This window comes from Mirounga angustirostris, unplaced genomic scaffold (genome assembly GCF_029215605.1).
Source record: "Mirounga angustirostris isolate CCGP_5_RB_7025 unplaced genomic scaffold, mMirAng1.0.hap1 SCAF_12, whole genome shotgun sequence".
In the NCBI taxonomy this organism is placed as follows: Eukaryota; Metazoa; Chordata; class Mammalia; order Carnivora; family Phocidae; genus Mirounga; species Mirounga angustirostris.
This window is the reverse complement of record NW_026991720.1, coordinates 71,310,921-71,338,342: the sequence shown is the minus strand read 5'-3', so window position 1 is coordinate 71,338,342 and position 27,422 is coordinate 71,310,921. Positions and strand designations below refer to the sequence as shown.

The following is a 27,422-nucleotide window of genomic DNA, read 5'->3' as shown; positions in this document are numbered from 1 at the left end:
CTTTTTAGGGGCGCCTGGGTGGCTCAGTCGTTAAGCGACTGCCTTCAGCTCAGGTCATGATCCCAAGGTCCTGGGATCAAGCCCCGCATCGGGCTTCCTGCTCCGCGGGAAGCCTGCTTCTCCCTCTCCCACTCCCCCTGCTTGTGTTCCCTCTCTCGCTGTGTCTCTCTCTGTAAAATAAATAAATAAAATCTTTAAAAAATAAAAAAAAAATAAGTCTTTTTAAAATCTAAGAATTTATAAATCAGAGCTATTTAAACCTAGTCTTCAGGTAGTGGTAGACTTTAGATCTTTAGTCTTTTCATTTTTCAACCTTATTTTCACTAGCGTGACCAATTCTATGATTGAACTCATAGCTTATTTTAGTTCACATCTGCTAGAGTCCAACCTACCTCAAAACAGAGAAACATGATCGGCCTGAGTAATCAACCTGAGACATTAACATGTGTAGCTCACCTCAGAAATGGATTTGAGAGTAAGAGAGTGGGGAGAAAAAAGGTAGTATTGAAGGAAGAGACAAAAATTATTAAAATGGCTTAATTCAATCTAACACGTTTATTGGGTGCAAAGCACTATGGTAGTCATTTTTAGTAATGCCAAAATAAGCAAGACAGTCACCGCCATCAAGGACTCTAGAGTATAAGGTGAACTAAGAAGTGGTGCATAAATTACTAAAATATACAGAGTACATAAAGGAAATACGAGAAGAGAAAAAAAACACCATTAATTAAGGACATTTTAGTACGTCAGAGGCAGTCACATATATTGACTCACATATATTAACAGCCCTTTCAAAACTTCCAGGTAAGCTGAGGGAGGACAGGTAACTTGTTCAAGGTCATTCAAGCTAGAAAGTGTATACTGGCTTTTGTCCCCAACCCAGGTTCCAAAGCCTACCCTCCTTTCAGGACATCATTGCTAAGAGGGAGATCCAAGGAGGAGTGGAAGGGGATTAAGTTATGAACGGATACTCCTAACTGCGGTGGAGGCAACAAAGAGATCAGAAAAGCTGTTTGGGGCGGCTTGTGAGGTGGGCCTTGAAGGATGAATCGGAGATTGGCCGGGCCGATGTGGGGAAAAGGGAGCGACTTTGAGCGAAAGAAGTACTGAGAGCTGCTGGCTCATCTCCCAGTTCTTCGACTGGAGGAGTCGATCTGGGTTGAAAAACTAACGTCCGGTGGGTCTTTTCCTTTGGGCTTTTCATCAGTCACCAACTTCGCCGTTAGGAATATATTATTTTTGTAACTTGAAAAATCTCAATGTTTTAAAAGCGACCACTGAGTCCCTTGCACGGTGGGCGGAATCCTGCCGGCACCCCTGGCACACCCCCTCTTTCCGAGCTCCTCAGCCACGCCACCACCTGGGGAGCGTTCGTCCCCGAGGAAGGGCGCTCACCCTCGTGGGCTTCTCGCCTGCGGGAGCCCGGGTCCGAGGCAGGGTCCAGGCCGGGGTAGCCCGGGCAGAGGCGCGCGGGCCCAGCGGGGGCGGGGCGGCGCGCGGGGCGGGGCCGCGAGCGCACCTGCCCGGGGCGGCGGGGCTCGCGGCGTCTGCGCGGACCGACGTGCCCCCCCCCCCGCTCCCGCCTTGCCGTGTGTTTACGTGGAGACGAAGATGGCGGCGGCGGTGACGGCGTTGCCCGTGCGGCTGAGGACGGTCAGCCAGTGAGCGCGGAGACTGGTTCCACGCCGGGCGGGGGGGAGCGCCAGGCCCGGCCCTGCTCCTTAGGCGGCGGATCTTGCGGTCCCACCTCTATCGGAATCGACCTTTCCTTTTTACCCCCGACCCTCTCCCTGTCTTCCCCCAGCTTTCCCTTCAGAGGCCATGGAGGACGAGGAGAGACAGAAGAAACTGGAGGCCGGCAAAGCGAAGGTAAGAGAGCCGGAGGCTGTTGGGCCCGCGGTGGGAGGTGGTGGCTGGAAAGGGGTGGGAGAGGGCCTGGCAAACGGAGATCGCAGGAGCTCGGTTCCCTGCCCGGGAGGGAGGGGCTGCAGGACCTGAATTTTCCCCTTGCCCTCTACTCTCCTTTTTCCAATTGAAAAAGCCTGGTGGTGTTACTACCTAGCAGATGATACTTCCGTGATGATTGGGTGGTGTGGCTTCTTTCTTGTGAATGCTCAAATAAAACCCTTCCTTTACCGTATAGCTATAAGCTGGTATTTATTGGTTCTAAATCTCCAGCCTTTCGCTGTTTTAGGGAGTTTCCTGGGTAGTGCAGGCATTGTGCTTTTCAGGGTGGGGATTTAGGGCTTTTCTTTATTTGGTGGGGGATTTGTACGCCGATCATCAGCTTAGCTTTCTCTGGTGGCACGCTGGCACTGTTGTGTATGTGATTGGCCTGTGACAGCTGCCTTAGCGGTGGCTTGAGTGTGCCACAAGTGCCAGCTGTGAAGTTCGCCTTAGGGGCGTTTTAGAAGCATAGCTTTATATGTTTGTGTTTGGAGGTCTTTGTCATGGCATGCGCTTTTGTATTGTGTGGAATGTTAGTGCAGTCTGTGAATGGAACGGCGGGGGACGAAAGGTACCGTATTCTAAGCCATCTATGGAATTCCTGCTTCAAATAATTGAATTGTTATATATGTCTCAGAGAGTCCCTATTTTATGCCTGCGTGAAAGAAAAACTGTAAAGCAAACAGTACAAGACTATAAGCAGGTATTACTCACTGGGCTTCGTGAAAAATTTGATATAGACAAGGTATAAATTAAATAGCGTACTTCTTTTAAAAATTACATATTCGAGCATATCTTCTAGCTGGTCTCAAAGGCCCCCTTCCTCCGTTATGACGACGTTACCTTTTATAGATTATATTCTGCCTTATTAGAGATAATTGTTAGCAATCATACTTGGACCACGATTAAATTATAATATAGTTAACTGTTTTTCTTTCTTCCTCTCCTTTGCTCCCTCCAAATAAAACAAAGGAGGCGGGCTCCATGATTTCAGTAATCATTGAAGGGCCATACTGTAGAGATGCCACAGTAGATGCTCAACACAAGTTTCTTAGATGAGTATGCATATAAACTAGCTTCATATTTCTGAAGTACAGTTGGCTTTCCCATAAGTCCCTTCTATCTAAGATCAAAGCTTGAGTGCTTTTATATTACCTGGTAGATTATTACTTTAAAATCTGTAAATGGTGGAAAAGGGGAAGCAAGACCTCTTCAGAAGCCCAAAGTTGATTATATTTCTGTAACCTGAGGGTCTGAGCAAGCTCTGAATCCAAGAAGGTGGAGGTAAAGTGTGTGCCTCCTTTGGAAACCATTGATCTTCTAGTTAGACATTTTGTTTCTTAATTCAGAGTTTGTATTGCCTGTCCCCAGAAGTATGTTTCCTAAAGATAATGCATGAAGCAGTCCTACAAAATATTCTTTACTTTGGATGATACATATCATATCAGAGGATTTATTTAAATTGATTTGGCCAAAAAAAAATTCTATTTTCTTTGTGTGTATGTGTGTTTTTGTCTGTCCTTCAAAACTCTGCCTTTGGGGTGAAAATTTTTTTCTTTTGATATTCACTTTTATTGTAGAAGATTATCGTCTTCTAGAGTTGAGCCCAATTTTTCTAGTCAGAAATAAATCTGTCAGATTTATAAGGCAAGATATGTTTGCTGGAACATTAGCTGTACAATCTAAAAACACTGGAAACAACACTCAGAGAATATTAGAATAATTATTTTCTAAACCGTATCATGTAAGTGCAATGGAATATTATGCAGTCACTAAGATTATGAAGACCAATATGAATATGAGAAATAGAATGAAAATTGCATCATTAAAATTAGTGTATACATTATTCCATTTGTTTAAACTTGTGTGCTTTTAGATTAAGACTTAAAAAATTTGTAAAGTCATTCAGCAAACCTTTGTTGAACTGTTTTATACCAAAAGTTGGAAATTCAGAGGTGGTGTCAGTCTCTTTTCTCAAGTTGCTCACAGTTTAGTGGGAGAGACTAGACACTGGGTAGTAAGTACAATGAGAGAGGAGGTACAGTAGGATTTGGGGTGAATTTTTTTCATTTGTAAAAGTGCATTAAATACTGCTACCTTGTTTTTGAGACTACAAAGAAGGCTCTTGATGTTAAGGCAGCCAATCATGGTGCCTACCATATAAAATACTTGCTTAATGAATGAATGAGCAGAATGACTATAGTCGTTTGTAGGTACTACTTTACTAGAATATTGTAATTTAATAGCAGTAATCCAGAATTCTCTTAATTGAAAGTCTGTTATTGCTGGCATCAGAAATCACTTAAACTGATCATTTCTTTTTTTTTTTTAGATTTATTAATTTATTTATTTCACAGAGAGAGACAGCAAGAGCCGGAACGCAAGCAGGGGGAGTGGGAGAGGGAGAAGCAGGCTTCCCGCAGAGCAGGGAGCCCGATGTGGGGCTCGATCCCAGGACTCTGGGATCATGAACTGAGCCAAAGGCAAATGCTTAACGACTGAGCCACCCAGGCGCCCCTAAACTGATAATTTGTAAAACTTATTTAGAAACTTGGCTTTCTGAATGTCTTATTTGTTCATTGAACTTAAATATTGTATTTGATAATCTGATTTTATGAACCATAACTTTTTAATTTTTTTCGTGGTGTTTGGTAAGCTGATCGTTGAAAAATTTCCTTTCTGTATCTAGATTTTATAAATGATTATTTTTTATGGCTTGTTTGCAGTACAGTATGCTTTATAAAATAGCAACCAAAATCTGCAATGATAGAATAAATTCTGGTATATGTAGCCATTAAGATAGTGCTATAAAGACTTTTTGAGTTGGGAAAATGTCCACAAATAATGTCAGGTTAATAAAAATGTTATCATATAAAGTATATGTACATATATATGAAGACACCTGGAAAAAATGCACTAAGATGTAAATGATGGCTATCTCTGGGTGCTGGGTTATTGGCAATTTTAATTTTCTTTACACTTTAGTATTCTCCAAATTCTCTATAATATTTCTTTTAGGATCAGTAAAAAAATGCTTAAAAATCATTTTTAAATACAGTAAAAGCTTATCAAATACAGCAGGATGAAGAACTCATCCTACTGTATGGTTATTATAGAGAATAAAAAAATGAGGCACAGAAAAGGTAGGTTTCCTAAAGGCCCTCACTTTGGTATAGTTCTGCAACTAATTCTTAATTCCAGTGTTGCTTATATTACATAGTTGGGAGAGCCTGTATTATTAGACTTGCATAGACTTCTTTTCTGTTTTGTAATTCTTTTTTCCTTTTTGTCTGTTCTCAATGCCATGGTCATACTTGTCTTGCCTTGCTCCATCTCATCTGCCTCTTTCCCTAATTTGCTGTTTGAGATTTGCTGTGACTACAAAACTCAGTGAGTTTGATAGAATGGTTTATAAAAATCAGAGCCAGTGGAGGCCAGTGAGTGGGCTTTATGATAGTTCAGTTTTTCTACTTGTTGGTTTTTTGGTTGCTGTTGAGTCCTCAGCTACTTCCTCAGTGTTAATATAGCAAGAAGCCTGACCCATGGAGATGTGAGACATTACTGCATTATTAAGTAAATATTTTCAGAGCTGGGCTAATCCCATTTACAAGGTGCTGATGGGGATGGCACTACATAGGCTGTCTTTGTGTTAAACTACTTTTAAATGACTTCATTTTTCTCCAAGTGAAATTATTTACACTGTTATATAAAGGAAGTATTGTAATATTAGTGAACAAAATTAGAGGACAGTTGGGTATTTAGTATTAATTAATGTTACTACTATAAATTCACATTGGGTATACTTAACATTCTATTCATGTAGCAGAATTCAGTAAAACCAAAGTTTTGTACCAGCTATTCAGCATTGTATATATTTGGCATTATTTGTTGAATAATCATTAAAAATTTTGCCTATTGCATTCAGTTAATTAGTAATTATATGATTTTTATTTGTTTAATGAGCATTTTCAGTTTGAAAAGCAGTGCCAGTTGTATGCAAAAAAGGACAGGACTCTATGCAAGCTGTGTATTAGGTTATTGATAGCTGGACTTTTCAATTACTGTTTATACTCTGATAGACAAAGTTACTTATGGTGCGTAATTGTTCTTTGCGTATTTCAGATACACTACACCACCACTAAGAAAGTTGCTCTTCATTCTTGTTTCTTTAAAACTTTCTAGTTGTTTGTGTGTGTGTGTGTGTTTTTGTTTTGTTTTGAGTAAGGTCTACGTGGGGCTTGAACTCACAACCTCAGGATCAAGAGTTGCATGCTCTGCCACTGAGCCAGCCCGGCACCCCAAAAACCTTGTAGTTTTTTATTCCTTATGTGTCATAGCTTACTTAGCTTCAGAGTGGATACAGCAGTTTGATACCTTTATCGTCATTTTTTTCCATCATCATTTATTCTAACCGTTGTGCATTGTGACTTAAAAATTAATTCATGACCTTCAGGCTTTGTTGAAAAACAAAACAAGACATGTTTTTTAGATTATGAGCCTTAAGAGGGATAATATGGAGAAAAGTATGGGCAGAATAGTCTTTTTAAAGTGAATAGTGAAGAAAGGTTTCTAAAGCAAATCCAAGAAGTGGCAGGAAGTGGGTGAAAGAGTGGTAAGATCTAATGAAGAGAGACTTACCAAAGAGGTCTGTGGTGTCCCATCAGTGAAAGTGAAAGTTGAATGAGCACATGGAAGAGAGGAAGTGAAAAAGATAGGATATATCCAAGTGGCTAGAATATGACAAGATTGGGCAGGAATTATTTTTAAACAAAAATACCTCTTACCTTTATATATAAGGTTTGTAGGAAGAGATAAACTATGACTGTAAAATACCTATTATAGGCTACTAATTATTGAAATGTAAGTAAATTTCTAATATGGAACTAGAAAATTTTCTCATGGTAAATTGTTAAACATTAAATGATAAGGAACATTATTTAAATTTTTTTATGATTCCACTAAAGTTGAAATTAGTCATCGTATTTCATTGGTTAGCATCTCTTTAAAACTTTAATTTGGAAAAACTTCAAAAAATTTTTAATTTTATTTATTTATTTGACAGAGACACAGCGAGAGAGGGAACACAAGCAGGGGGAGTGGGAGAGAGGGAACACAAGCAGGGGGAGTGGGAGAGGGAGAAGCAGGCTTCCCGCTGAGCAGGAACCCTGATGCGGGGCTCGATCCCAGGACCCTGGGACTATGACCTGAGCCGAAGGCAGACGCTTAACGACTGAGCCACCGAGGCGCCCCAAAACTTCAAAATTTTAAAAAGTTTATTTATAGAGGTTGTTTTGCATCTGGGGTATATATGTGTGAGAATTTGTAATACAGCTATTTGGCATACTAGAAAAGACACTAGGACTTTGGAAACATTTATTTGCTTATTCAGCTGACATTTTTGAACGCCTACAGCTGCAACTATGGACTTTTACTTAGCAAGCATTTATATAAATTATCACAAATTCTGTGCTTTATTGTCTATGGGCATAATCCTGTTGCAGGACATGAATCTCAAGAGGTGTTTTGGAGAACAAATGAGATAGTGATTGAGAACTTAAGTTCTGGTGCGAGATACAAAGAAGCTATGATTTTTAAAATTGAGATGAAATTCACCTAACAAAAATTAATCATCTAAAAATGAACAATTCAGTAACATTTAGTAAATACACATTTCGCAACCACTGATTCCATTTAGTTCCAAAACATTTTTATCATCCCAGAATAAAACCTATATATTAAGCAGATAGTCTTCATTCCCTCCTTCCCCCAGTCCCCAGCTACCACGTCTGCTTTCTGTTTCTATGAGTGTACCTATTCCAGATATTTATTACAAATGGAATCCTATAATATTTGATCCTTACTGTCTGGCTCTTTTCATCCATGCATCCATACTTCATTCCCTTTTATGGCTGAATAATATTCCATCGTATGTAACATTTACTGCACTTGATGGGCATTTGAGTTGTTTCCGCTATTTGGCTATTATGAATAGCGCTACTGTGAACGTTCACATGTAAGTATCTGAGTACCTGTTTTCATTTCTCTTGGAATTGCTGGATCATGTGTTTTTTGAGGAACTGCCAAACTGGATTTCCACAGCATCTGTAACATTTTACATGTCCACCAGCAGTGTATGAAGGTTTCAGTTCCAGTTTCTCCATATACTCACCAACACTTGTTGTTTTCTGTTTTTTTATTATAGCTGTTCTAGTGGGTGGAAAGTGGTATCTCCTTGTGTTTTGATTTGTGATTCCCTAATGACTGAGGATGTTGAGCATCTTTTCATATACTTTCTGGCCATTTGTCTATTTTCAGAGAAATGTCTATTTAAGTCCTTTGCTCATTTTTTAATTGGGTTGTTGCCAATTGCTATATAATATTAGCTATTGTATGTATTTTTTCTATATGCAAGGAGAGAGTGAGAATACATGTGCTCAGGCAGATAGGAGAGAGGGGTAGACAGAGAGAACCATACATCTCAGTAGGATTATCTTCCATTTGCTTTTTTTTTTTTAAAGACTTCTAGGCTCTTCCAAAATTTAAACTCTTGCTTTGAATAATAGGTTCTAGGTGAATTGATTAGAGCATGATACAGAAGTTTGAGTTCTCTGTGGGCCATTGAGTCATTTCATTCCATGACCAGCTGTTTTACAAGAGCATGCAGTTGGTCAAAGGGACACCTGTTGGATTTTTGGCTTGGACATTACCAAACCATTTTCACTGTGGTAACAAAATAACCTAGTCTTGTTCAGTAACAAAAAGGCCTGTCATTTTCATAGTGAACACAGTATTTCACTAGTATAACATATTTTTGTTTTGACTTTTAAGGGATCATTTCTTAAAGCCCCCAAAGATATTATTTTGACTTGTAAAAACTACACTAAACTTTACTATTCAAAATCCTAATCTATAAAGATTCGAATTTGTAAATTGTATTGATTGAATAGGTTCTCTGGTTTACAGTTCTCTGAAAAACAGGATGTAAAATCACTTTCTTGCTCTCCCCTTTTTTTTCTTCTCTTGATACTGAACACACTACAAAATTCCTTATTCACTAAGAATCATTTATTATGGGCTCTGTGATTAAGCTGTATTTATTCCTCAGGAGTTTCACTTTTACTCAAGTTGATGTTGTCTTATTGTTTCCCCAGGGAAGATAGATAGGGTTAGGGACCAATTATAACTAAAAATACTTGTTCTCTATCAAAAATCAAATTTAACGTATGAAAGTATATGAGGGTGATACAGGGAATTGCGATGTACTTAGGGCAATGATCCCAGTTAATTACCACACCATTTATGGTCTGTTGACTGTTATGTATATGTTGATTTCTTAAGTCAAATAGGTACATACTCTAAAGGGAAAAGTAATAGAAACTGTTTAAAAACTGCATTAGCAAGTATCTGCTGGAAGTTTATATATGAAATAATGGGTTTTGGCTAAAAGTTATAGAAACTATTTTCTATTCATAGACAACTTAAAAATATTGGAAATATTTTTATGTAAAATCTTTTACATTTATCAAGTTAGTATTTAAATTTTGGTTTGCATAAATTCCTTTTGTAATGAAAATACATGTCTGATCATTTTTACTCAGTGACTTCCCTGTAATAAGGGAACTCTCACTTTTCCACTTCAACCAATAGCAATTTTTATAATAGAGTTTGAGAAGAAAAGATAATTTGGGATGGAGATATATATATATTAGTTGAGAAGAGTATATATTTTAAAATTCAAAGGGTAAAATCCAATGTAGGTAATTTTAATAGGCCTCATGTTTTTATTTATTTATGTATGTATTTATTAGCGAGAAAGAGCAGAGCAAGCTGGAGAGAACATGAGTGGCAGGGGAGGGGTAGAGGGAGAGGGAGAAGCAGGCTCCCAGCTGAGCAGGGAGCCCCCTGCAGGGCTCCATCCAGTCAGAGGACTCTGGGATCATGATCTGGGCCAAAGGCAGACAGGCAGACACTTAACCAGTTGAGCCACCCAGGTGCCCCAGTAGGCCTCAGGGTTTTAATCTTAAGACAGAAGAGTCTATATGTAGTCTTTTTTCCTTTAGGATTTGGATTTAAACTTTTTTAATGTTCTAGAGTTCTTTTCTATCTCATGTGCAATCATATTTCAGAGGCGTCGTAGTTTATACCTATTCAGAAGGCATCTCAGTTGAAAACTAAAATCCTTTGAAGTATTGTGCGACTATTTTCCTAGGTCCTGCAAGCTTGTAACCCAATCCCATTCGTTTGTTTGTTTTTTAAAATTCAAAATCTGTCTCATACTTAGCCTTTTTCTTCTCATTCTAACACCATTCACTACCCAGTGAAACCAGGCCCACTTTACCTCACCTTCTATTTGGTTTCCCTGACACTCTCCTTAACCTTTCAGATCCAGCCAGTTACCACATTCTGCTAATTTTACCTTCTAAATATTTCTTGATTTATCCACACTTCTGTTCCTACCTTATCGCTCACATGGGCAGTGGGAAGTTTGACGGTGGAAGAAAGAATATGAATTCGATAGTAATAGTAGCTACCAGTTCTGGAGCACTTTCTAATGCTAGGCATTATGCTAAGGGTTTTATTTATTACCTCATTTAATCCTTATAACTGTTCTAAGAGCTGTGGATACTGTTGCTATCCCTGTTTTATAGGTGGGAAAACTGGAGAGGTTAAGTGATTTGCATGTCATAGTGGCAGGGCAATGATTTAAACCTAGTTGTCTGACCAAAGAGATTGTGTTCTTAACTTCAATCCTACATAGGCTCTTAGATCTTTGATCAGTGTTTAGGAGGTAGGTTTGAGAGGCCTTGGTAATTGGTTGTAAAGGGTAAGGAAGATGCTATGGTCTGAATGTTTGTGTTTCCCCAAAATTTGTATGTTGAGATCCTAACCTCCAACGTCATAGTATTAGGAGGTGGGGCCTTTGGGAGGTAATTAGATCGTGAGGGCGGAGCCCTCATGAATGTGATTAGTTCCCTTCCAAAAACTATTTCTTGCCTCTTCCATCATGTGAGGTTACAGCAAAGAGATGACCACCTATGAACTAGAAAGTGGGCTCTCGCCGGATCCTAAATCTTCTGGCCCCTAATCTTAGACTTTAGCTTCCAGAACTGTGAGAAATAAATTTCTTTATATACTACTAAGTCTATAATATTTTATTATAGCAGCCCAAACAGGCTAAGGCAAGAGTTGACTCTAGTTTTCTGACTTGAGCAACTGTAAGGAGGTAGGTGCTAGTCTCTGAGATAAGGAAGATGAACGTATTTGGGGGAAGAGAAGAGTTTGAATGAAATGGATATCTGAGATAGGAAATGTGGGCATATTTGGAGGGAAACAAATATTTGAGTAAGATGAAAATGAGTTTTGTTTTGGATATGTTGAGTTGGAGGTCCTTATAGGACATCCTAGAGGAATGGTCCAGTGTAAAATTGAATGTGTCTGGAGCTGAAGACAGAAGCCCATGCTAGAGATAAATATTTGGTTTAAAGATACTAGCAACACTCTGGAAGTGAGAAGTTTAGTCAGGAAGAAGACTAATGCAGACTTGAGAGTTGAATCCTGTAGAAGCACCTGTGTTTGTTTGTTTGCTTTTGTAGAAGCACCCATGTTTAAAAGGCAGGTGAAGAAGTATCTGCAAAGAACACTGAAACATAAACTGTTCACAAAGCTAGAAGACAATGATGTCTGTGAAACTGAGGGAAGACAGAGTTTCAAGTAAGGAGGAGTACCACTAGTCAAAAATGAGAAATCAAGTGTGATGGAGACTTGAAAAGTGACCATTAGCTTTAGCAGCCATTGGTCAGAAAGGGAAATGTAGATTCCAGTTTAGGGAATGAATGGGAATCAGGAAAAGGTGGTGTATGCTACCTAATTTTTCAAAGTTGTTGTTGTGAAAAGCAGTATAATTGTAGTGGTAATGAGCTTAGACTAGACGAGACCATCTGGAATCAAATCATGGCTCTGCCATTTTTAGCTTTGTGACTTGAGGCAAGTTACTTAACCTCTCTGTGCCCCTGCTCCCCATCTGGAAGATGAGAATAATAATAGTACCTGCCTTGGGGTTATTATGAGAATTCAGCTAATACTTATAAAGCACTTAGAATATTGTCAGACTATGAAAAGTGTTCAAGAAGTATTAACCATCATCATTATCCTTTTCATGCTGGAGCATAGGGGATCAAGCTACATAGCAGAAAACTAGATTGGAGAAATAGTCTGGGATCAGATAATGAGAAGCCATATGTACTCTTTAAAATAGTATGGATTTTATCCTAAAAGTAGCAGAAAACTGTTAAAAGAATATATATTTGATATGTTTAACCTTTGAAGAGGTTATTCCTTTCCAAAGAATATATCCCATGGTCAAGTAGGTATGCTGCCACCCGGTGGCAGTTCTGTTATTGCTATATAGATGAAGCAGTTAAACCATTTTTTAAAAGATTATAAAATATTGATTTGATTAATACAGCTAAATGTAAATCAAATAGCCAAATTCAAGTAAGGCTTTTTTCTTTTATTTTTTTAAGATTTATTTATTTGAGAGAGTATGTGAGCAGGGGGAGAGGCAGAGGGAGACAGAAAGGAGAGAGAATCTCTAGCAGACTCCCTCCTGAGTGTGTGTGTGGGGGGGGGGGATGGGCAACATGGGGCTTGATCCCACGACCCTGGGATGGTGACCTGAACCCAGGCAGCCTGGGCTTTTTTATTTTCAAAAGCCTAGTATTATTTAAGTGAAGGAAAGAAGATAGAGGGTTATTATAAAGATAGATTTCAAAGGAAGGTAAATGAAATATAGTTGGGCCTCATGGGAAACTGAAAAGGCATTTGGAATCAGTGCTGTTCTCTACATCATCTGTTATCTTTCACAATATCTGATACTCCTCTTGTTGTAGATCAGCTTCCTTTGCGTGTACATCAGTTTACACATGACCAGAAATTATGAGTCCCCACATCTGTTCTATTTAATGAAGTTGTTTCTCACTATATACACTTTAAGAAAAGAAGGAGGAGAGAAAATTTATTTAAGTAGTGGAAGCCTGTCTATTCATAGAATAAGCATCTAGGCTAGCGGTTCCCAAACTGCAGCACAACAGAAGCACTTGGGAAGCTTCAAACAATTTTGAATCCTAGGTCACACTTCATCCCGAAATCAGAATATCTGAGGTGGAGCCAGGACTTACTTTTTGTTTTGTTTTTTAGAGAGAGTGAGTGAGTGCAGGGGTGGGGGTGGGGGAGAGGGAGCCGACAACCCTGAAATCACGACCTGAGCTGAAATCAAGAGTCAGACGCCCAACCGACTGAGCCACCCAGGCGCCCCTGGACTCACTATTTTTTTTTTTTTTTTTTTTTTTTTTATTTTTTTTTTTTTTTAAAGATTTTATTTATTTATTTGAGAGAGAGAGAATGAGAGAGAGCACATGAGAGTGGGGAGGGTCAGAGGGAGAAGCAGACTCCCTGTCGAGCAGGGAGCCCGATGCGGGACTCGATCCAGGGACTCCAGGATCATGACCTGAGCCGAAGGCAGTCGCTTAACCAACTGAGCCACCCAGGCGCCCCTATTTTTTTTAAAGATTTATTCATTTGGTGGGGGGTAGGGGCATAGGGAGAGAATGTTCAAGCAGACTGCATGCTGAGCACAGAGCCCGACGTGGGGCTCAGACTCACGAACCATGAGATCACAGCCTGAGTCAAAACCAAGAGTTGGACACTTAACCAACTGAGCTACCCAGGCACCCCAAGACTCATTATTTTTTGAAAGATCCTCAATATGTAGTAGAGTTACTGATCCAGTAACATCATCACTATGTGTGATTCTGCAACACTGAGTGATTGTATATCATGAACTGTCATATGCCAGCTACTTTCCTTTGTGTGCAGCTGAAGAAGTAGGGATGATATATGTCAGCAGGAAAACAGCAGAGAAAAGTATTTGAGTCTGCAACATGACTAGTAGGTTTATCATGTAAATTGTACTTTATGGTTGATTTTAGGGATATTTATAGATTTATATGATTATTGTATCGTGCATGTAAGATGCATCTCCCCTCTGTTATCTTTCTGGACATCTTTCTTGCCTCCTTGTTCCCTAATTCTAGAAGAATTGAATTGACTCACTTTTTTTTTTTTTTAAGATTTTATTTATTTATTTGAGAGAGAGGATGAGAGGAGAGAGGACATGAGAGGGGGGAGGGTCAGAGGGAGAAGCAGACTCCCCGCCGAGCAGGGAGCCCGATGCAGGACTCGATCCCGGGACTCCAGGATCATGACCCGAGCCGAAGGCAGTCGCCCAACCAACTGAGCCACCCAGGCGCCCAATTGACTCACCTCTTTTCTCAAACTAGAGCAGCAGGAGAGACCCGGGTGTTATGGATGGTAGGAGCACTGGCTAATTTCCTCAGAAGAAAGTTCTGCATACTTTAGAAATACCTAAATTAATTATGTTTCACTTACAAGAGGATAAATATAAAATGTATAGGTAAGGGATGCCTGGGTGGCTCAGTTAATTCTTGGTCTCAGCTCAAGTCTTGATCTCAGGGTCATGAGTTCAAGCCCCACACCCAGTGTGGAACCTACTTAAAAAATGTATAGGTAGGGTAAATGATAAAAAAAAAAACAAAAAAAACAACTACCTTTATACTTACTACCCAGCTTAAGAAATAAGCAATTCAAATACATTTGAAAATCTAATCCCAGCCACTTGACACCTCAGGTAGCTACAGTTCTGAATTTTATTTATCATTGCTTTGCTTTTCTGTATCACATATATATACATAAGCAGTTTGTTGGTTTTCCTGTTTTTGAACTTAATGGTATCATGTTGCAAGCGGTCTTTAGTGATTTGCTTTATGTTCAATGTTATGTAAAGAGTGTTCACTCCTGCATAGTATTCCATTATTGGAATTTGCCCCAGTACCAGTGAGCATTTGGGTTGTTTCCAGTTTTTTTGTTGTTACAAACATTGCTGCTGTGTTAGCTTTTGTCCATCTTCTGATGCACAGCACGTGCCAAGGGCTTAGATTTGTGCAGAGATTGTGATCGCAAGGTCTATCAGTTCTTGGGGAGTAGTGACTGTGTGAGGGAATGAGATAGGAAGAGGAAATGAAGCGAAAAACAAACTGGTATTTGTGTGTTTATTATATACCTCATTACATCACATAAATGATCTCTGACAGATGTCCTTTAGAGCTGTTGATGGACACTGGATACCTGACAGGATGGGCCTTTGAACTGACCAGCTGTAGCAGTTCTTCCATTATTAAATTGAGAATTCCTGCAAAAGGAAGATACATGTATCAGAAGGAATAATAGTTTATAACCTGTGGCTTGTGAATGAAACCTCAAGTGATAAACTGGCATATATTTATGTTGCTGAGAGAGATAGTATTTGTTACAGCTATATCTTGGTTTAAGGATTCTTCTTTATAAGAGATGTACACTGCTTTTATTTATTTTTAAGGAGATTAAGCTTCATAATATGGAGAGACTAGATAAGATTGGGGCAGAGTGCCATTATTCTCACTGTTCCTTGTTAATAACTGAGGTGACAGTGAAATGAAACAGGTAGATGGCATGTGAACAGTGAAGATGTAATGACCTGTCAGTGTTGGCAGTTATGCTTATGAGGTTTGGTAACCGTGTCTGGAGAAGCTGATGAAAGTGGCGAGGTCCCAGGACAGCATATTCCTGGGGCTCTGCCTTCTCTCTGCTTTTTGGAATGAGATTTGTGGTAGATGTGTATTATGTCCTTTAAAAAAATGGTGATATTAACTTATAAGTCCATGATAATTTTTATTAGCGAATATTCTTTACAGAATATTCTTTACAGATCTGAGGGGAAGGAGGCAGTGAAGATTTTTCAGAGAAGAAAACAATCACTCATAGTCTCAACCCACAAATAATCACTATTAGTTTGTTGATTCTTTGTTTCTGTGTATATTTTTAAACTTAACTTGAATCATACTCTGTGCAATTTTGGCTTCTTTTCCCCAGACTTTATGTTGAAAGCATTTTCTCACATTAAGTTTTTTTTGAAAACATTATTTTTGACAGTTACATTGTATGGTTATGCAATAATGTAACCATAGAACTGATGTGTCATCTTTTAAGAAAAATTATTTATTTTAAATAATCTCTACACCCAGTGTGGGGCTCGAACTCACAACCCCATGATCAAGAGTCACATGCTCTTCTGACTGAGCCAGACAGGCACCCCATTTTTTTAAAAAGAAACTATGCAGATGTTCTGAAATTCTGAGGAGTAATACCTAGAATTATTGTTTGGTGGTGCCTCTTTTTATAAAAAATAAATTATCAGGGCGCCTGGGTGGCTCAGTTGGTTAAGCGACTGCCTTTGGCTCAGGTCATGATCCTGGAGTCCTGGGATTGAGTCCCGCATCGGGCTCCCTGCTCGGCAGGGAGTCTGCTTCTCCCTCTGACCCTCCTCCCTGTCATGCTCTCTGTCTCTCATTCTCTCTCTCTCAGATAAATAAAATCTTAAAAAAAAAATTATCTTTTTTTATTCAACAAATATTCATTGAGAACCTATGTGCAGGCACTCTTCTAGACTTAGAGTATTATGTAGGCTTTGATTCTGATTAAAAACCCCTTTCCTCCTGAAGCTTGCTATCTAGTTATTTGTTCTGAAATAAGTTAACTTCATATAATCAGTAACATGAGCCTAAAATAGTATTTTAATTATTTTAAGTACTTAGAAGAGATTTGTTCTAAGCACTATAAAGTAATCATTCTAATTTTTATTGCACATCTGTCTTTTTTCATTTGGGGTCATTTAGTAATAGATACTGTTTATTGATTTTCAAGTAATGGTTTTTGTGTGTTGTTGTTGTTTTTTAAGAGGGAGGGGGGAGGGGCAGAGGGCGAGGGAAAGAGGAAATCCCAGGCAGGTCGCACACCGTGTGCAGAGCCCAACACCGGGCTCAATCCCACAACCCTGAGATCGTGACCTGAGCGAAAACCAAGAGCCAGACGCTTAACCAACTGAGCCACCCAGCCACCCCTCAAGCAACAGTTAGGGAAAAAAAACAACAACAACTCTTGTAATGTAAAATTCTAACTTTTCCTCCTTTATAATGGAGAGTAGGAAGAGGAGAAAGGACAAAGAAAAATTGAAAACAGTTCTTCAAGAGAGCCCTTAAAACTGGAAGAAGTCTTTTATTTTTTAACGTTCATTTGTTTGAGAGAGAGAGAGAGTGTGTGTGCGTGCACCGTGCTAGCAGTGTCGATGCAGAGAGAGAATCTTGAGCGATTCCCCGTTGAGCATGGAGCCTAAGGCGGGGCTTGATCTCACGACCCTGAGATCATGACCTGAACTGAAATCAACAGTTGGACACTTAATTGACTGAGCCACCCAGGTGCCCCAAAACTGAAAGAAATCTTAAGAAGTCCTTCTAATCTATCTCTGCATTGTGCAGTTGAAGAAATTGGATTCTGCTGAGGGCAAATGGCTTGTCCAGTATCACAAAGCTAGTTTATTAGACTCTCTTTAGACATAATGATTCAGGATTCTATTATATGTCATCCATATTCTTTTTGAAATACTGTTTTCATTCAACAAATATTTGCATCTACTATGTGCCATACGATGAAATGTGTTAAAATATGCAAAATTAAGATGATTCCTTAGAGTGCAGAATCTCTTTTCTTCTTAAACATGAAGGTGTTCCAAAACCTAATAAAAAATCTACATTGAATGAGATTATAGAATATAAGTAAGACAGATGGCTCAGTAATGTAAAGTTCTGAGGTCTTTTCCGTATCTGATATTTTGGGGGCTATTTGGCACTGTTATTTTCCAACAGTTCGTGATACTGTTGGAAAATATGCTTCAGAGCATCCTTAAAATGTTGCTTTTGTCTTCCTTGCTTTTCAGTTGCCCCACATACAAATTGTCTTTGGGTCAACTGTTGTAATCTTCTTTTTGTTTTCATAGTTAGGCCCCTGGAGTTTTGTTGTAATAGTTTGTACAACATTCTTGTGCAGCATTCATTAAGGAATATTAAAAAGGCTTAAAGGCAGTACTGACAAGTACAAATAGTCACCATAATTAGAATTAATTAGGATTTCTTAAATTTTCTACAGCAAAAAACATAGAAAATGGCTCAACTCACAGCTGTTTTTGGAAACTGGAGCGACTAGATAACATTTTTAAAATATTTTACAATGTTCTCTTTTGGGTGTGTGTGTGTGTGTATTGTTGTTGTTGTGGGTGTTTTTTCCCCAGTTTTGTCAAAAAAGTATTTGTTGGTTTGGTGATTTCATGTATTCATGACTTTGAACTTAGTGTTCTAGGATTTGAAGTATAATGACAAATGAAGGAGAAAAAGGAACTCAATGCATGGAACATAAATTGGTATAATGGGAAAATACTGGATTTGGAGTCGGTGTTCTTACTCTGTTTTGCCACTTAACTGATTATGATCTTAGACAAGTAACTCATATTTGTCTTCAAATCTCAGCTTCATATTCTTTTTTCCAGTAGGGTATTTCCTCACTTCTCCCGACATCCCCAACCAAATTAAATCTTTCCATTGTAGGCTTTCTTTACTACCTATACTTTATCTTCAAGGCATTTTTTTCTCTCTCGAAATGATGTATTTCTGTGTTTTTCTATATTTGTTTAATTTGTTCTTCCGACCTGGATTACAATTCATAGGAGTATGGTGTGTATCTGTTTGATTCATTACTAACTGTACTGCCTTTAGCACAGTGCTGCATACGTGATAGGCAGTCAATAAATATTTTTTAAATAAATAAACTACTTAATACCTGTCCTATGCCAAGTTATTATCCTCACAGATCTAAAACTTCACCACCACACCTCTTATAGAAAGCTGCCTTTGAAAGTCATCAGAGAGGGAGAAAAACCATGAGACTTTTAATTCTAGGAAACAAACTGAGGGTTGCTGGAGGGGAGATGGGTGGGGGGATGGGGTAACTGGGTGATGGGCATTAAGGAGGGCATGAGATGTGATGAGCACTGGGTGTTATACACACTGATGAATTATTGAACTCTACATCTGAAACTAAAGATGGACTATATGTTGGCTAATTGAATTTAAATTAAAAAAAGAAAATTATTTTTAAAAAAGCTGCCTTTGAGAAAATCAGGGTATGAGAAGCTCCCATACCACCTCCTTAAAGATATATAGGAGTACTTTTGATTATGAAATTGTACACTAACTTTTATCTTACTTGCTTCCCACAACTCAGTGATGTAATAGGCTGGCCTTGACTAAAAGATCCTACTTGTAGGACCATGTATTTTGGTTCATGTCTAGCACAGTGCCTGGCACATAGTTAACACTCAGTGAACATTTGATAAACGTTATAATTAGTAGTTTTTTTGAAGTGCCATTATAAAAACTTGGCCTGTTTTTATACAGGATTTTTTAAGTTCCTTGTTTTATTGAGAATGATTACGTATAAGGTTATAAATATTGAACTTAAGGAATAAATTATCAGTCATTTTTGTTTAGTCGTTTATTCATGTTCTGGTCAAAGTAAGATATTTGCTTGAGATTTGAATTAGTTCTGAAAGACAAGTGTATGTGGACATGATATCTTTCCAGTAAATCTTGCAACTATTTCTGTGCCTACATATGTTAACATTTTTATAATTGGCTTCCAAATGACAAACACAGATGGCTGTAGTCTGAATTTTCAGCATGTTTTAGAATAAATGTTTTCCCAGTAATTTAAAGTGTATCATTTCAATATCAGATGATTAGCTAATTGAGTAGAGTTTCTGATTTTTGCTTATCTGCTAGCTTGCCACTTTTCAAATTTAAAATAAAAATAGCTTACATAGGTGTAAGAAATTAGACTTATGATCTTACTCCTCCCACGTTTTTATGAAATGGAACTCTTGCTGAAAAGCTATTCTGGGCATTATATATTTATTTATTTTTAAAATCAAAGTATAATTAACATAGTATTAGTTTCAGATGCGCACTATAATGATTCAACAGTTCTATACCTATACAAGTGTATTCTCATTCACCTTTATCTGTTTCATTCATCTCCGTACCCACCTCCCCTCTATAGTTTCTTCTCTGTATTTAAGAGTCTGGGTTTTTTGTCTCTATTTTCTGTTTGTTTTGTTTTTTAAATTGCACATATGAGTAAAATTATATAGTATTTGTCTTTCTTAGTCTGACTTACTTCACTCAGTATAATGCCCTCCAGGTCTACCCACATTGTCTCAAATGGTATGCTCTCGCTCTTTCTCTCTCTCTCTCTTTTTTTTTTTTTTTTGAGAGGGAGAGCGAAGGAGGGAGGGGCAGAAGGAGAAGGAGAGAGAGAATCCCAAGAAGGCTCCACTCTTAGCACGGAGCCTGACACGGGACTTGATCCCACAATCTGAGACCATAACCCAAGCAGAAATCAAGTCAGATGCCCACCTAACTAAGCCACTGGCGCCATCTCATTTTTTATGGCTGTGTAATATTGCATTGTATATTGTACCACATCTTCCTTATCCATTTGTCTATCAGTGAACTGTTAGGTTGCTTCCATATCTTAGCTATAGTAAATAATGCTGCAGTAAACATGGGGGTGTATATATTTTTTAAATTAGTGTTTTCATTTTCTTTGGGTAAATACCTGGTAGTGGAACTACTGGATCAAATGGTAATTCTATTTTCAATTTTTTGAGGAATCTCCATACTGTTTCCCACAGTGGCTGCATCAATATGCATTCCCAGCAGCCATGCATAGGGTTTCCATTTTCTCCACATCCTTAGCAACACTTGTTATTTCTTGTGATTTTGATTTTAGCCATTCTGAAGGAGTAAAGTGATATCTCACTGTGGTTTTGATTTGCATTTCCCTGATGATGAGTGATGTTGAGTAGCTTTTTATGCATCTGTTAGCCATCTATATGTCTTCTTTGAGAAACGTCTATTCAGAACCTCTGTTCATTTTTTAGTCAGATTGGTTTTTTTGGTGCTGAGTTGTATAGTTCTGTATACATTTTTATGAAACAGAACTCTTGCTAAAAAGCTATTGTGGGGCATTCTTTTTGAGAATTAATTTTGTTTTGTTTTGCCTGATGGAGGAAGAGATGGTAAGAGGGATTATTTTGTGTTTTGATTCATTTAATTGCTGATTTTAATTCTAAGACCATGGAACTTTTCTAGATAATAGAATTAGATATGCCTGTTATATCATCTGAATTGTCTGGTTCTATGAAATAGTGCTTAAAATAATTTTTTTTAGTGGTAACTTTTCTGTAAAAAGATAAGTTATCTTTTTTTCACTTAACATGTATTTTTTTAAAAAAAAGATTTTATTTACTTATTTGAGAGAGAGAAAGCACGAGTGGGGGCAGAGGGAGAGGGAGAAGCAGGCTCCCTGCCGAGCTGGGAGCCTGATGCGGGGCTCGACCCCAGGACCCCGAGACCATGACCTCAGCTAAAGGCAGACGCCTAACCAACTGAGCCACGCAGGCGCCCCTCAACATGTATTTTTTTAGTATTGTTCCAGACTTTGAATATATAGCAGTGAACATAACAAAAGTCTTTACCCTCATGCTGTCTACCTTCTGGTTAATTGTTCTGAAAAAATAGTATGACTTTGTATAATCAGTAAAAAGCCTAAAACAATGTCTTGGTAATTTTATGTTCTTAGAAATGATTTGTTCTAAATACCATTCTACTTTTAATTCTACACCATTCTACCAGAAAACCATTCTACTTTTTAATTCTTATTTATTTATTTTAAGTAATCTCTATTCCCAAGTGGGGCTCAAACTCACCACCCCAAGATCAAGAGACACATGCTCCTCTGACTGAGCCAGTCAGGCACCCCGAAAACCATTCTACTTTTTATTCTATATCTATTAATAACTTTTTCATTTGCATTCATTTAGTAATGGATACTACTGTCTGAGAGGTGTTTTTTAAAAAATCAGACTTTTTAAAATACAGTTTTAGTTTTCTCCTTTGTTATGTATTTGTACATAAAATAAATATTAAATATAAATTATATAACCCTACAAGTTGGAATTTTAAACAGAATATTCATCTTTGTTTTTATACTCTCTGCTCTCTGGGTATATTTTCTAACACAGACAACATGGAATTTTAAGAAGTTTCTGAAGTTGAACTTAAATATCAAGAATGTCATTATTAATGTTTTTCTTGGTTTTGTGTTCTCTCTCTGTGGGATCTTTTTAAAATGCTGTGCCTAGACTTTTGATTCTATTTTCAGATAATATGTAATAGTGTTTCAGTTGGTTTATTTTTAAGAATGAATTTAGTATCCTCCAAAGTAGTTTAAATGCATTCCAGCAGCTTAATAATGTACAAATAGAGGCAACTGGTCTTGCATCTGTTCCTTAAGCAGACATGAAGTAGGATAACAGGCTAGTTGCTAAATAACTGGGGAAAATTTTTAATGTGATATATTTTTACATTCTACAAGGTCAGTGATTGATTAGATATTTCTGACTTATGAGTTAGATGTCTTTATTAAGTAATCACTACTACATAGCTGTATCCTTTTTTTCATCTGCAACAGACAAAATAAGTATAAAATATGCTGTGTGTTATTCTATAAGTTCTGGTATTTGTCACATATTTTGATAGTTAATGATAGCAACATCATTAAGATTGTTTTAATACTTCATATCATAAGAAATTTACTGGCCATCTTTGTGCTTGGTCTAATTAATAGTTATATAATTAATATGCTGGTAGTAGATTTCCTTTTTTTATTTTTATTTTTTTTTTAATTTTTTATTTTTATGTTAATCACCATACATTACATCATTAGTTTTAGATGTAGTGTTCCATGATTCATTGTTTGTGCATAACACCCAGTGCTCCATGCAGAACGTGCCCTCTTTAATACCCATCACCAGGCTAACCCATCCTCCCACCCTCCCTCCCCTCTAGAACCCTCAGTTTGTTTTTCAGAGTCCATAGTCTCTCATGGTTCGTCTACCCCTCTGATTTCCCCCCTTCATTCTTCCCCTCCTGCTATCTTCTTCTCCTTTTTTTTTTTTCTTAACATATATTGCATTATTTGTTTCAGAGGTACAGATCTGTGATTCAACAGTCTTGCACAATTCACAGGGCTTACCAGAGCACATACCCTCCCCAGTGTCTATCACCCGGTCACCCCATCCCTCCCACCCCACCCCCCACTCCAGCACCCCTCAGTTTGTTTCCTGAGATTAAGAATTCCTCATATCAGTGAGGTCATATGATACATGTCTTTCTCTGTTTGACTTATTTGGCTCAGCATAATATGCTCCAGTTCCATCCACATCGTTGCAAATGGCAAGATCTCATTCCTTTTGATGGCTGCATAATATTACATTGTATATATATACCACCTCTTCTTTATCCATTCATCTGTTGATGGACATCTTGGCTCTTTCCACAGTTTGGCTATTGTGGACATTGCTGCTATAAACATCAGGGTGCACATACCCCTTCGGATTCCTACATTTGTATTTTGGGGGTAAATACCCAGTAGTACAATTGCTGGATCGTATGGTAGCTCTATTTTCAACTTTTTGAGGAACCTCCATACTGTTTTCCAGAATGCACCAGCGTGCATTCCCACCAACAGTGTAGGAGGGTTCCCCTTTCTCCGCATCCCCGCCAACATCTGTCGTTTCCTGACTTGTTAATTTTAGCCATTCTGACTGGTATGAGGTGGTATCTCATTGAGGTTTTGATTTGGATTTCCCTGATGCCGAGCGATGTTGAGCACTTTTTCATGTGTCTGTTGGCCATTTGGATGTCTTCTTTGGAGAAATGTCTGTTCATGTCTTCTGCCCATTTCTTGATTGGATTCTTTGTTCTTTGGGTGTTGAGTTTGATAAGTTCTTTATAGATTTTGGATACTAGCCTTTTATCTGATATGTCATTTGCAAATATCTTCTCCCATTCTGTCGGTTGTCTTTTGGTTTTGTTGACTGTTTAGTAGATTTCCTATTTTTAAGGCCCAAAGGGGCTTACAGCTATTCTTATGCTTTTGTTGTTCTCTCAATGATCAAGTAGCTCAAAGTAAATTTAAGAATTGATGGTTAGTAGTTGCTTCATATAAAATTTAGAAAATGTGTTGCATAAAAAAGGAAATTTCAGATGAGCATAAGGAAAAATACCTGAAATCTCCAGTCTAGAGAGATATCAAAGTTGTGGTTATATTCTTCCAGAATTTATATATGCCTATGTGTATAATGTTATTAAAATTCAAGCTAGTTAGAATTATTGAAGGCTGTGGGCCTGAGCCCTGCTTATCTTTGTTGAAAGAGATGCACACCATTTTCCTTTTATTAAAAAAAAAAGATTTGGGGCGCCTGAGTGGCTCAGTTGTTAAGCGTCTGCCTTTGGCTCAGGTCATGATCCCAGGGTCCTGGGATCGAGCCCTGCATTGGGCTCCCTGCTCAGTGGGAAGCCTGCTTCTCCCTCTCACACCCTCCCTGCTTGTGTTCCCTCTCTCGCTGTGTCTTTCTGTCAAATAAATAAATAATCTTAAAAAAAAATATTCTTTTGCAGTATTATTTTATATATACCACTGTGTCATAAACATCTTTATTATTTTTTCACATATACTTTTTATATAAACATCTTTAATATTATTATTTGCATTAACATTTTAATTGAGTTAATCCAGTGTTACCCAAAGTATGTAATGCATACTTCTTAATTTAGGTGGTGACAGGATATTTTAGGTGATAGCCTGATCCAGTATTAATTAATAGTGAATAGGGGCACCTGGGTGGCTCAGATGGTTGTTCGTCTGCCTTCGGCTCAGGTCATGCATGATCCTGGGGTCCTGGGATGGAGCCCCACATCAGGCTTCTGGCTCAGCGGGGAGCCTACTTCTCCCTCTCCCGCTGCCTCTCCCCCGCTCATGCGCTCTCTCTCTCTCTCTCTCTCTCTCTCTATCTCTGTGTCTCAAATGAATAAATAAAATCTTTTTAAAAATAAATAAATAATAGTGAATAGTATCATAAGAAAGTTAATACTTTTCCAGGTTTTTTTTTAGACCATCTGTTTACAGTAAGCCAAAAGTCTGTTTGATGCTCATATATCCTTAATACTCCTTTAACACTTGCCTGTTTCTCTTATAACCTTCAGCAGTAATACCTAGCTAAAATTTTGATAATGTAGTATTAGTTTTCATTACATTCATTTCTGTTTACTATTTTATTTAAGGAAATCACAAGTGATACTGGCTTTTAATTTATACCAGGATAGAAAGTCTCCTTTTAAAATAAATTTAGATAAGTACACTAGTGAAAACATGTTAAGTTAATGATAAGTATAGATGGCATTAGGACATGGCAAAAATCCTGATGATGATATGCAAGTGATTAGGGGATAGGAAGCACTATTGTTTGACATTTAAATTATTTCAAATTTTTTTCCCATTAGAAACAAGGCTGCAGTGATCGTTTGTGTAACTAAATCTTTTGCATGGACTAATTAAATTTAGTACAAATCAGTAGAAGTCCCAGAAATTTCACAAGGTAAACGCATTTAGACCTCTTATATTTTTATATAATCTAACACCCAGAGATTACACTCTTGCCAAGCTGTGAGTGAGAGCGCCTGTTTTCCCTATTCTACCTAACTCTGGGCTAATTTTTTTTCTTTAGACATGACATTTTCAGTTCTTCTTAATATTTGAATAGTATTTATTCAGAAGTACCTAATTTTTTTGCAATTCAGTAGTTATATTAAGGACTGTAACAACTGTCCTTTATTTAGTGATGGTTTGATTTTGTAAAGAAAATGATTCCAAAGATACTTGCTTTTTTCATAGTGGTGGTAAAGAAAAAGTATCTCTAATGATAAGGACAATGTCTTTTTTTCTGTAGCTTGCCCAGTTTCGACAAAGGAAAGCTCAATCTGATGGGCAGAATCCTTCTAAGAAGCAGAAAAAAAAGAGGAAAACTTCAAGCAGTAAACATGATGTGTCAACATACCATGCTTTGAATATTGAGCACTCACAGAGTGATGAAATGTACATAAATAGTTCTCAGAGGGTAGGAACAGCCGTGACTCCTGAATCCACAATAATCAAACGTGATGAGGTCTTCTCTGTTGAAGTAAGTATTCATCTAGATTTTTGAAAATTAGAAGTCTAAGTGGAAAGTTGTTGTAATGACAACACTCATTATTACCCTGTGCAGTTTTTGTGAGCTTAATTCAATAAACATTTATAGTACAACTATAATATAATACATCAAGGATTCAGCACCAAGGATACAAGGGTAAATATGACATTCTCTGCCCTTTAGGAAAGTCAAGTGGGGAAGGCAGATGTAAGGTAGTCTGTGTATTCTGATTACAGCTATGGTAACAAAAATGCATATGGTACCCTAGAGTACCATGATTTGGGGGAATGCTAAATCGGCATAAGCTATCAGCAAAGAAGTAGCAAGGCAACCTCTGTGATGAAAAAGCAACATCCACAAGAACATGAAGCTATGATATGACTTGGAAACTGTAGGAAGTTTAGTTTTAAAAGCATCACAGAATGTTGGGGATGGGAGGATGGTAAAGGTGAGAGGCAGGAGATTGCACCTGGCCCATAGAAGGCCCAAAATAAAGGCTGATTTTCTTCTTCTCTTTAATGGTGTGATTTTCCAGAATAAGGCGATGAGGGAGAATTTAAAAGTGGATTGGGATGGTGGATGGGTTGGAGCTACCAACTAAAACCACGAGTAGAGAAGGCTGGGATGCTTAGGAGAAAGAGTGGTGTGTGAGACAGGTAATAATTATAATTTAGAGTGTACCCTGACATATTTATATGGAAACAGAAAGATTTAGATAATATATAGGATTTGAGCTTTATTCAAAAGGTTTGGGATGTTAAAGATTAGCTAAGAGTGGATCTTTTTGATATTCTCCTACTTAGAATTTGTTGAGCATCTTGGATATGTAGATTAGTGTTTTTCATCCAATTTGGGAAGTTTTCGGGCATTGTATTGTCAGATATTCTTTCTGCTCCTTTCTGTCCCCTCCTCTGGGTCTCCTATTATGCATGTTAGTATGTTTGATACTGTTGCACAGATCTCTCATGCTCTGTTCATTTTTCTTCATTCTTTTTTTTTAAAGATTTTATTTATTAAAAAAAAATATTTATTTATTTGACAGAGAGAGAACACAAGTAGGCAGAGTGGCAGGCAGAGGGAGAAGGAGAAGCAGGCTCCCCGCTGAGCAGGAAGCCCAATGCGGGGCTCGATCCCAGTACCCTGGGATCATGACCTAAGCCAAAGGCAGATGCTTAACCGACTGAGCCACCCAGGCGCCCCTCTTCATTCTTTTTTAATCTTTTCCTCAGACTGCATAATTTCAATTGAACTATATATTAAAGTTTGCTGATTCTTCACAGATCTGTTAAGCCCCCTGAAATGAATTATTCATTTCAGTTATTTTACTTCTTTAAAAAATTATTTTTAAAAACTTTATTTTATTTTTTTAAGTAATCTCTAC

The 27,422-nt window shown here is 37.9% G+C and overlaps 1 protein-coding gene across 14 annotated transcripts in view; it reads left to right on the top strand.

The window, feature by feature from the left end:
• AKAP9 (A-kinase anchoring protein 9) overlaps positions 1-27,422 on the top strand; it is a 199,005-nt gene that overhangs the window by 40,077 nt on the left and 131,506 nt on the right. For 11 of the 14 annotated variants that reach the window (XM_064575277.1, XM_064575281.1, XM_064575278.1 and 8 more), the window contains exons 2-3: positions 1,805-1,869; positions 25,802-26,032. In XM_064575277.1, the coding sequence (XP_064431347.1) occupies positions 1,805-1,869; positions 25,802-26,032 (296 nt within the window). Of the gene's footprint in view, positions 1-1,158; positions 1,178-1,581; positions 1,870-25,355; positions 25,451-25,801; positions 26,033-27,422 lie in introns of those variants that run through there. The other 3 variants (XM_054505299.2, XM_064575282.1, XM_064575283.1) reach the window with 3 other exon arrangements.